Source organism: Indicator indicator, chromosome 2 (genome assembly GCF_027791375.1).
Source record: "Indicator indicator isolate 239-I01 chromosome 2, UM_Iind_1.1, whole genome shotgun sequence".
NCBI lineage: Eukaryota > Metazoa > Chordata > Aves > Piciformes > Indicatoridae > Indicator > Indicator indicator.
In genome coordinates, this window is record NC_072011.1 from 61451225 (window position 1) to 61463066 (window position 11842).

At 49.3% G+C, this 11842-nt stretch overlaps 1 protein-coding gene across 1 annotated transcript in view; it reads right to left on the bottom strand.

The window, feature by feature from the left end:
* The window catches only part of LOC128980689 (calpain-13-like), a 67557-nt gene extending 59130 nt beyond the window's left edge, over positions 1 to 8427 (bottom strand). Inside the window, exon 1 of the mRNA XM_054399163.1 lies at positions 8191 to 8427. Within this exon, the coding sequence (XP_054255138.1) occupies positions 8191 to 8427 (237 nt within the window). The remainder of the gene's footprint in view (positions 1 to 8190) is intronic.
* Positions 8428 to 11842: the final 3415 nt, after the last annotated feature.

Sequence of the window (11842 nt, forward strand, 5' to 3'; positions counted from 1 at the left end):
GAGATCATAGAGTCATAGAATGGTTGAGGTTGGAAGAGACCTCAGAGATCATCTACTCCAACCTCCCTGCCATGGGCAGGGACATCTCTCAACTAGACTCAGCTGCTCAAGGACTCATCCAGCCTGGCCTTGAACAACCCCAGGGAGGAGGCATCCACAACCTCTCTGGGCAACCTGTTCCGGAGTCTCACCACCCTTGTACTGAAGAACCTCCTAAGATCCAGTCTAACCCTCCTCTCCCTCAGCTTGAAACCATTCCCCCTTGTGCTATTGATAGACAGCCTTTTGAAAAGTCCCTCTCCAGCCTCCCTGTAGGATCCCTTCAGGTATTAGAAGGCAGCTCTAAGGACCCCCAGAGTCTTCTCTTCTGAACACCCCCACCTCCCTCAGCCTGTCCTCATAGCAGAGTTGTTCCAACTCTTTGTGGCCCTCCTGTGGCCTTGCTCCAACAGCTGTATCCTTCTTATGATGGAAATTATGATGAACCTTAGCTACTGAAAATGCCACACTGAGTAGTTCATCTAAACAGTATTGTGGTCTTCCTTATCTCTGAAGCTTTTTCCTCTTCTAGCCAAAGCAACTCCAGTTCACTACTCTAGCATTTAGAGATGGAACTCTCCTTGCCTCCTGCAAGCTCAAATGGGAAAAACCCTACATCCCTAGAACCACAAACCCTTCCCTCCCATAACATATGGGAAGAAAAAGAAGTTTTTGTTTCTTTTAAATTCCCACATTCAATGGGGAAAAAAATTAAAATCTGATGCTGTATTTCCAACTCTTATGGCAGTTAAAGGTTTTATTATTCACCCTGATTCAGTGACATCAAACTCCTTTAACTGTCCTGGGGTTAAACCCACATATTTTGGTACTTTTCCTATGGAGACAGGAGAATGTTGGATCCCTTTAATTTACTTTATTCTCCCTAGTATCAGGTGATAGGACAAGAGGAAATGGCCTGAAATTGTGCCAGGGGAGGGTTAGGTTGGAGATTAGGAAAAATGTCTTTGCTGCATGAATGTACAGGGATTGGAAGAGGGAGGTGGTAGAGTCCCAATCCCTGGAGGTGTTTAAGAAATGTGTGGCCATGGCACTTTGGTTTAAAGGCCGTGGTGGTGTTAGGCTGATGATTGGACTTGATAACCTTAAAGGTCTCCCAGCCAAAATAATTCTAGGATTCTATGAAAAAAAACCCTATGTTTTTATTACTTGAAACTCAATCTGGAAAAATGCATCAATTGCTTTATCATCACAAAAAAGTTCTTTAATTTTAGAAATGTCCCATCCCAGCCCCCAAAACCCTAAAGATGGACAGAGCTGCCTGACAGCCAGTGAGAAGCAGAAATCTCTTACAGTATGGGGGAAAAAAAAAATCATAGAATGCTTTGGGTTGGATGGGATCTTAAAGATCATCTAGTTCCAACCCCCCTGCCATGGGTAGGGGTATCTCCCACTAGATCAGGCTGCTCAAAGCCTCATCCAGCCTGGTCTTGAACACCTCCAGGGAGGAGGCATCCACAACCTTCCTTCGCAACCTGTTCCAGTGTCTCACCACTCTCACTGCCAAGAATTTCTTCCTAATCCCCAGTCTAAATCTGCCCTCTTCAAGCTTCAAGCCATTCCCCTTTGTCCTGTCACTGCAAGCCTTTGTACAAAATCCCTCCCCAGTTTCTTGTAGATCCCTTCAGGTATTGAAAGGCCATTATAAGGTCTTCCTGGAGACAGATTCACAAAGGGACTGAGGGATTTGAATCTGGGACTTCCTCATAGTTACAGCAAGCCAAAGCATCCTGGATATTTTATTTACCATGCAGCCTCCACCTCGCAGAGCAAGGAAGAGCCACTGGGGTTGTTGGGTTTGTCACAGCTTTCCAGCGTAGGGAGAGGTGTTGACAGGAACTGTTGTTGTGAATACAGATTCACAGATTGCATGGGGCTGGCAGGGACCTGCAAAGGTCACCTTATCCAACCCCACTGCACTCAGCAGGGGCACCTCCAACTAGATCCGGCTGCCTCGAGGCTGATCTTGAACACCTCCAGGGATGGGACCTCAACCACATCCCTGGGCAACCTGTTTCAGTATTTCACCACCCTCATTGTGCAGAACTTCCTCCTGATGGCCAACCTAAATCTCCCCTGCTCCAGCTTCAAACCATTGTCCCTCATCCTATCCCCACAAACCCTTCTGAACAGTCCCTCCCCAGCCTTCCTGTAGGTCCCCTTCAGATACTGAAATGCAGCTCTAAGGTCTCCCCAGAGCCTTCTCTTCTCCAGGCTGAACACCTCCAATTCTCTCAGCCTGTCTTCACAGTAGAGGTGCTGCAGCCCTCTGATCATCTTTGTGGCCCTGCTCTGGACCTGCTCCAGCAGTTCTACCAACAGTGGTGCTGGAGCAGGCTGTGAAGCAGAGGCTCAGGGTCTTCAAGAGGCAGCTTCCTTAGAGGGCTTGCAACCTCCCACTTCACGAGGGAGGTTTTCCCATACAGCACAAGTTTCCCAAGTGGCACAGTGCTACCAACTATTCCCCCCTGCGGCCACCACAGCCGTGGAGCTCTGCCAGCTGCCTTCCCAGCCTGAAAACCAGGGAAGCAGGTGAGCCAGTAGAGCACCAAAGGAGGGCTGCCTCCCCCTCAGCCTGGGATGTGTGCATTCTACCCCAGCAACCAGCCCTTTTCAAAAGCACCACAGCCCAGAGACACTGTGCAAATAAACCCTCCTCACCTAAAGCCAGTGCAGAAAGACAGATGGACAAAGTGGTGACGCACTGCAGCTTCCCCAGCCCAAAGACATGAACTCTGCAGTGGAGGTCAGGAGCGATCAGCTGAGTAGGCAAGGGCTGAGACAGTGGCAGCCCTGAAAACACTGCTCCTGTTCAATTACTCTGATTGCACACACACAGGAGTGAGGGGAATTGATTAGGGTTTTCATCAAGGAGAAACACTGAGCAGGGGCCAAGTGCCTTGTGGCCCCTGGGAAATGCTGAAGCTGTGAACTGCACAATGAACAGCTGGCCAGCAGCTTGGGCTCATGCCAGGAAGCAGCCCCAGGGTGACAGACCTGCAGGTAGTGCAGGACAGCACTGTCCCTCATCTCCACACATTTCCCCCTGACTTGCTTTATTAAATCAGCTCAGGTGGCAACCTAACATTTCTTTTGCCTCTTTTATAGGTGGATTTAAAGTGCTGTCTGATTTCTTGCCTGAACAAAACCTCTCTTTTTCTCTTCGAGGCACTTCATGACTTTTTTTTTTTTTCCCTGTTCCACTCAGAACCAAATGATGAAAACTTTTCATTCTGAACATTTGTCAAGTTTCTTCTGCCTAATGTAACACTTCAGGGAAAATGCCTCTGTGGCTGACCTTTAGCAAAGCCTAGCTACAGAAAATACTTTGTTCAGTCTAAACCAGAACATTTTTTCTAGAGACTTTCAAAACCCAACTAGATGTGGTCCTGTGTGACCTGACCTAGGTGATCCTGCTGTGGCAGGGGGGTTGGACTGGATGAACTCTAGAGGTCCCTTCCAATCCCTTCTATGGCTCTATGATTCTCTTCCAGTTAACTGCAATATGTGGTACCTTCAGCCCCACCTCTAGTAACTCTTGAAGCACCACAAGCAAACTCTGTCACACATTGAATGGATGCAGGGTGACAGCCTGGGGAGCTGCAGTTAGTTAGAGTGACATTTGGAATGTTGTCATGGTGCTGCTGATCCAACTCCCCCTTCAGGGATCCCCATATTAAACCAGCTTGCTCTACCAGGCAAAAGAAGTTGTTTCTGACTGTCACCACTGATGACTGCTGTCTGGAAATCAAGCTGGTTTCTCTCTGCTTTATACATTAGCCCCAGATACGAAGGCTCCAAAGGCTGAATATCGAATCACAGAATGGTTTGGGTTGGAAGGGACCTCCAAAGGTCATCCAGTCCACCCCCTCTGCCGTCAGCAGGGACATCCTCCACTAGATCAGGTTGTCCAGAGCCCTGTCAGTCCTCACCTTATCTCAAAGGATGGAGCCTCAACTACCTCTCTGGGCAACCTGTTCCAGTGTTCCACCACCCTCATGGTGCAGAACTTGTTCCTAACATCCAATCTAAATCTGCTCTAGTTTGAAACCATTGTCCCTCATCATATCACTGCAGGCCTTTGAAACAGTCCCTCTGAAGCCTTCTTGCAGCACACTCCAGTACTGGAGTATTAGAATTAGGCACTCCCTGAGCCTTCTCTTCTCCAGTCTGAACAACTTCAGCTCCCTCAGCCTGTCCTCATAGCAGAGGTGCTCCAACCCCCTGATCATTTTTGTGGCCTTCCTCTAGACTTGCTCCATCAGGTCCCAGTGTCACTGTACCTTAGAGCTTGGAAGGGACCTCCAGAGATCATCAGGTCCAAGCCCCCTGCCAAAGCAGGAGGTCCATGTCTCTCTTGTGCTGAGGGCACGAGAGCTGGATGCAGTAGCACAGGTGAGCTCTCACCAGAGCAGCACAGAGAGACAGAATCACCTCTCTGGATCTGCTGGCCATGCTTCTTGTAAGGCAGCCCAGGATGCCATTGGCCTTCTGGGCTGCAAGCTCACACTGTTGGCTCACAAGTGGCAATTCTCTTGACAAGATACAAGGTGAAAGAGAAGCAGCACATAGCTCAGCTGCTCAGTTGGCACTGAAACAACCACAGCAGGTGTAATTGCTACCTACTCCTTTAGGCCAGGTTGGATGAGGCTTTGAGCAATCTGGGCTAGTGGAAGGTGTCCCTGCCCATGGCAGGGGGGTTTGACATGATCTTTAAGGTCCCTTCCAACTCAAGCCATTCTATGATCCTGTGATGAAATAACCAGATACAAACTGACTTCCAAAATGGAAGCTAAGAGATTAGTAGGACTAAGATGCCAGATTTATCTCATGGACATTTCCAGACTTTTTTTTTTTTTTCACGCCAGAGTTTTAATCATAGAATTATAGAATGGTCTGGGTTGGAAGGGAATTCCAAAGGTCATCTAGTCCAACCTCCTCTGCAGAAGGCAGGGGCACCCTCAACTAGATCAGATTGCCCAGAGCAATGGTGGAGGTTGAGAAAAGTAAGACAAGTTAAACTGGCCATGCTTTGTCAGCAGGATGCAACTATGCTCCCTCTCTAGGAGATGTGGTCAGGCAGGAATCAGTCTCCTTTGGGGAAATTATTGTTTATCTCTTTGCTGAGTAGTTTGGGTGGCTTAAAAACCTGGGCACTGAGCCACCTGTGTCTTTACAGATAGGATTAATGACCTAAGAACAAAGAGCTTCTGAACATTTCTGCACAGGTGAAAAGGTGCCCAACTGAAAAACATCATGAATGGGGCAATTTGACTCTTAACACTGCAGCCTTCCCTTTTCCTCCCCAGGGAACAACTCCCAAAGGCAAGTGGATACAGCACTGGCCTTTCAGGACATTTGAAATGCAAATACAGTTTTATTTACTTCCTGACTCTTGGCTCAAAACATCAGCAGCTCTATAAATGAAAAACAGCCACTGCTATTTAGCAACATCTCAGAATCACAGAACTGTCAGGGTTAGAAGGGATCTCAAAGATCATTCAGTTCCAACCCCCCTGCCATGGGCAGGGACACCTCACACTACATCAGCTTGCTCACAGCCACACCCAGCCTGGCCTTCAAAACCTCCAGGGATGAGGCTTCCACCACATCCCTGGACAACCTGTTCCAGTGTCTCACCACCCTCATGGAGAAGAATTTCTTCCTAACATCCAATCTGAATCTACCCATTTCTAGTTTTGTTCCATTCCCTCTAGTCCTATCACTCCCTGACACCCTAAAAAGGCCCTCCCCAGCTTTCTTGTAGGCCCCCTTCAGATACTGGAAGGCCACAATAAGGTCTCCTCAGAGCCTTCTCCTCTCCAGACTGAACAGCCCCAACTCTCTCAGTCTGTCCTCATAGGAGAGGAGCTCCAGCCCTCTGATCATCCTTGTGGCCCTTCTCTGAACACATTCTAGCACAGAATCACAGAAACATTCAGGTTGGAAAAGACCCTCAGGATCACCAAGTCCAACTCAGAACTCTACAAGGTTCACCCCTAAACCAGATCCCCAAGCACCACATCCAAACCACCTTTAAACACATCCAGGCTTGGTGACTCCACCACTCCCTGGGCAGCACATTCCAATGCCTGACCACTCTTGATGGAAAAAATGTTTCCTAATGTCCAGTCTAAACCTACCCAGTCACAGCTTGAGGCCATTCCCTCTTGTTCTATCACTAATTATGTCCACATCTTTTCTGTAATAGGGCTCCAGAACATCTCCTGTCCATGCTTCATTCTTCCAGGAGACACAGGCCACACTTCAATGTCATTATGACACAGTCTGGGTGTTGTGGTTATGGTTAAGTACTTCTGGTTGGCACCTTTGCCCTTTATCTTGCAACTTGTCTGGGAGAACAAAACCTGGCTGGTCAGGAAACAGCTACAGGTGGAAATTTTGGTCAAAGCAATGTAAAGAAAATAAAACCCCAACTATTAAAATGGATCCTTCTTCATCACTGACATCCTGAGTTTCTTTTCCAGTTAACTCAGCTGTCTCAACTTTTATCCCTTGAACACATCACAGAAGAGCAGCTGATGCTGCTGCCTTAACCTCTGCAACAGAAGAAAAAGCTTTTAAATGTTTTCATTGCGAACCCTGGACTGTGAACATAGAGTTCAAATCTTCAGAGGAGAGCTCTGGCAAAGCTAATGAATTTTCATCCCACTCCTGCCTGAAAAATACCTGGAAAATTCTTGGAAGTGATTTGATTTCCGCCAGTTTGGTGGAGTGATGCAGGATAAGGGTGGAATGGTGCAATAGGACAAGGGGGAATGGTTTGGAGCTAAGGCAGAGCAGGTTTAAATTGGATCTTAGGAAGAAGTTCTTCAGTAGGAAGGTGGTGAGACTCTGGAATAGGTTGCCCAGAGAGGCTGAGGATTTCTCCTCCCTGGAGGTGTTCAAGGCCAGGCTGGATGAGGCCTTGAGCAGCCAAGTCTAGTTGAGAGGTGTCCCTGCCCTCAACTACAGGGGGGTTGGAGGAGATGATCTCTGAGGTCCCTTCCAACCTAACCCACCCTGTGATTCTATGATGGAAACTGTGTAATGATCGCCGAAAAGAATCTTCAAAAGGGAAGTGTTGGGAAGGAGAGGACCTCTGCAATTTTTTTGAAACCACAAAAACCTTCATTCATCAGCTTCAGGGGTTCAGCAAAATGGGAGAGGATTTTCCAGTGCTTGTCACACCTGACAAACTTCCAACACTGGCAGCAGTGGCTTTAGCTTTTGGCAAGACACACCAGTCCCTTTGCACACTAAATAAGCCTCAGGGTATTAGAGTAGGATAGAAGTTCATCCTACACTGAGTCCCTCCAAATCAGTGGTATTTGGGGTTCTGTCTCAGCCTGCCTGCTTTTGAAATCCTACACTTCTCTGCTGCTCCCAGATGGCAAAAGCAGCAGGGTGGTTAATGCTTAACAGAACTGTATCATAGCATTTTATTCCAGTTTATTCATCTCTAAAATGCCTCTGAGAGTCCTTTCTAATATCCATGTGAGTCGAATGCTTAGTTATCATATCCTTGTCTTTCTCAGTCTGCAAATGGTGGCAACTAACTCCTCTCTCCTCCTTTCTTTTTAGTAACTCTTCTACTATAACCCTTCTTTGAAGAGAGATTATCCCTACCCACTATGAACCTGTTAGCAAAGTGCTGGTGTGAAACCCAGCACCAGCTGTAGCCTCAGTGGACCAAATGTTCAGTCAGCTGTGGGAGCTGCTTCTGCAGGGCAGAGTGATCCCTGTGCAGCAGCTCCACAGAGGACACTCAGACATCTGTGCTCAGCACCTCCACTCCTATGTGGAGTCCTATTGCCACGTGGGAGGGCATCAGCCCAGACTGGAAGTGCCTGTACCTCTGCACAAAATTGCTCCTGGTATTGTCAGGCCACAATAAGGTCTCCTCAGAGCCTTCTCTCCTCCAGACTGAACAACCCCAACTCTCAGTCTGTCTCCATGGCAGAGGTGCTCCAGCCCTCTGACCATCCTTCGTGACCCTTCTCTGGACACGCTCCTTCCTGGCAGTTTGCACTCCCAGTGTTCCCCTTGGCATCCACCTCCCTGCTTAGCCCAGATCTCCTCCCCCTGGCCAGAGCAGGAGGACTGTGAGGCAGCCCAGGTGGTAGAACTCACAGTTGGCCTCTTCCACTGGACTCGAGGCAGCAGCTCTTCTGGGAGCAGGCTGGGCCCGATGGAGCTGGGGCGAGCAGGGAAGGTGGCGTCCTCGAAGAGCAGCCCTTGGCTCAGGCACAAGGCTCGCAGCTGGGTGAAGTCCTGGTTGTTAAATTTCTTCAGGTTCTGGGAGCTTCCTCTGGCCTCTCTTGCTTGCCAGCCCTGATCCAAAGCCAGGGCAGAGCCAGGGGCCAGCATTGTGCACTTTTCCTGGGAAGAAGAGACACAGACTGCCATCAGTTCTCCCCCGTCCCAAGTGGTGCCTTAGTGGTGAGTGGGAAACCAAAGCCACCTTCCTCCCACCCCCACCCCGAGAGGATTGTGGAGCAGCAGCTTGCAAGGCGGAGGGCAGTCAGAGTGACAAAATCCTTATTAGCTGGAAATGCCTGGAGAAAGAAGTAGTCGTCAAATCCCAACTGCTTTATCTCAAACCAGGGCTGTCACTGCTACAAATTCAATTTGGAGCCTTCCCTGAGGACACAGAGCAAAGCTGTTAGTGAGCCACTGCACTAGCACTGAGCTACCTCTGCCACAGAAGAGAGCCCAGGGGATGGAGCAAGAGCTGCAGACACAGGGCAGGAGGAATCGTAGAAGGGTTGGAAGGGACCTCAAGGATCATCTAGTTCCAACCCCCATGCCATGGGCAGGGACACCTCACACTAGATCAGGATGCCCAGGAGGAAAGTGGTGTGAGCTGGGGGTGGACTCTTTAGAGATATTCAGGACTTCTGATCATGGATCACAGCTGTGATCCATGGGCATTTTGGAAGTTACTTAGCACTGGAGCACTTACCCTGTGGGGACAGCCTGAGAGAATTGGGGCTGTTCAGCCTGGAGAAAAGAAGGTGCCAGGGAGACCTTAGAGCAGCCTTCCAGTACCTGAAGGGGGCTACAGGAAAGCTGGGGATGAACTTTTTACAAGGAGTTGGAGTGATAGGGTAAGAACCAATGGATTGAAGAGAGAAGAGGGTAGATTTAGACTGGAGATTGGGAAGAAACTCGTTACAATGAGGGTGGTGAGACACTGGGACAGATTGTGCAGGGAGGTGGTGCATGCCCCCTCTCTGGAGGTGGTCAAGGCCAGGCTGCACAGGGCCTTGAGCAACCTGCTCTAGTGGAAGGTGTCCCTGCCCATGGCAGGGGATTGGAACTTCCTAGAGCCACATGGATGTCCAGAGATGTGCACCACCTCCTGGAGAGCTTCCTTCAGCTTAAAATCTCTGTTGTCAGGGAAGGAGCGAGAAGGGTGTGCAGCCTGCCTTGCCTCCTGGGTCCTCCAGCACCAATCATCTTGCAAAATTACACACTGCTGGGTCAAAATATACCTCAAGGTCCACAACAGTTTTAACCCTTCATTCACATTTGCCTTCACACAACCAACATTTTAACTGTCCTGAGCTGCAACTCCCTTATGGAAAGAGAAACCTTTGGTGAATCCTTGTATCAGCAAGGGCAAGAAGGATCACCTGGATTCAGATTCACAGTTGGAAGGGACCCTCAAAATTCATCTTGTCCAACCCCCCTGCACTCAGCAGGGACACCCCCAACTGGATCAGGCTGCCCAGGGACACATCCAGTCTGATCTTGAATGTCTCCAGGGACAGGGCCTCCACCACATCCCTGGGCAGCCTGTTCCAGTATTTCACCACTCTCATTGTGCAGAACTTCCTCCTGATGTGCAACCTAAATCTGCCCTGCTCCACTTTCAAACCATTGCCCCTCAGCCTATCAGTCCAAGCCCTTCTGAACAGTCCCACTCCAGCTTTCTTGTAGGTCCCCTTCAGATGTTGAAATGTAGCTCTAAGGTCTCTCCAGAGCTTCTCTTCTCCAGGCTGAAGAGCCCCAATTCTTTCAGCCTGTCTTCAAAGGAGAGGGGCTCCAGCCCTCTGATCATCATTGTGACTTCCTCTGGGCCTGCTCCAGCAGGTCCATGTCCTTCTTGTGTCAGAGGAATCATAGCTGGACACAATACCTCAGGTGAGGTCTCACCAGAGCAGAGTAGAGGGACAGAATCACCTCTGTCTTCCTGCATGCCCAACACCACTGCTCTTGGCCCAGTAATTCCTGCCCCTAGCTCCTGGCTTCCACTTGAAGTTGTACCTTCTCAGAAAGTTGCACTGGAAAATCCACCACAAGCCCTGGGCTGAGCCAACTCCTACACTTAATTAACTTTGCTGCCCTAATTTCTAGCATGAATTCAGTTTCCCTTTCAAGCCACAGGACACTATAGCTGTTTTAAATTTTTATAGTTCTTTTTTTTTCTCTTCTAATTTTCAGCAGATGAAAGGGCTCTTTCTTACCAAAGCAATTTCTCTGTAGATCTGGTAGGCTCCCGGTGTGACAGAACGAGAGCTCAGGAAGAGCAAAGTCTCAGCTATTTCTCATGAATCATTTGCACACATGAAAACACAACCAACCAGCCACTCTGAAGGGCTGATGCAGTGTCCCCCCCACCCTCCACACACTTCCATTTGCAGAAGAGAATTACAGAATTATTGAGGCTGGAATAGACCTCTGAGATCACCAAGTCCAGCCTATGAGCTAACACCACCACAGCAGCTAAACCATGCCACCAAGTGCCACATCCAAGCTTTTCTTAAAGGCTTGGTGACTCCACCACCTCCCTGGGCAGTCCATCCCAGTGCCTGATCAGCCTTTCTGTGAGGAACTGCTTCTTAATATCCAACCTAAACCTCCCCTAGTACAGCTTCAGGCCATGCCCTCTTGTCCTGTCACTGGTTGCCTGGGAGAGGAGCCTGACCCCCACCTGACTACAACTTCCTTTTAGGTAGTCATAGAGAGTGATGAGGTTCCCTCTAAGTCTCCTCTTCTCCAGGATGAACACCCCCAGCTCCCTCCACCTTTCCTCATCAGACTTTCCCTCCAGCCCCCAAACACATCCAGACAGGTCTTGAAAGTCTCTAGAGAAGGAGACTCCACAACCTCTCTGGGCAGCCTGCTCCAGGGCTCCAGCACCCTCACAGCAAAGAAGTTTTTCCTCATGCTGAGGTGGAACTTCTTGTGTTCCAGTCTGTGTCCATTGCCATATCCCAGGACACCAGTGAAAAGAGACTGGCCCCTTCTTGACACCCACCCTTCAGATATTTATAGATGTTGATCAGATCTACCTTCAGCCTTCTCTTCTCCAGACTAAGCAGCCTCAGATCTCTTAGCCTTTCCTCATCAGACAGATGTTTCAGGTCCTTCATCATCCTCCTAATCCTCTGTTGGACTCTCTCCAGTAGTTTCCTGTCCCTCTTGAACTGGGGAGCCCAGAACTGGACACAGTGCTCCAGGTGTGGTCTCCCCAGAGCAGAGTAGAAGCCTCATCGTTAATTTGACTTAATGTCATCACCTTTCTGGGTGCTTCAAGGCCTTCTGACATTACAACAGCAGCCTAAAAAAAAATAAGGAGCTGTGCGGGAAGGGAAGGGAAGGGGAGGGAGGGAAGGGAAGGGAAGGGAAGGGAAGGAAGGGAAGGGAAGGGAAGGGAAGGGAAGGGAAGGGAAGGGAAGGGAAGGGAAGGGAAGGAGGGAAGGGAAGGGAGGAAGGGAAGGGAAGGGAAGGGAAGGGAAGGGAAGGGAAGGGAAGGGAAGGGAAGGGAAGGGAAGGG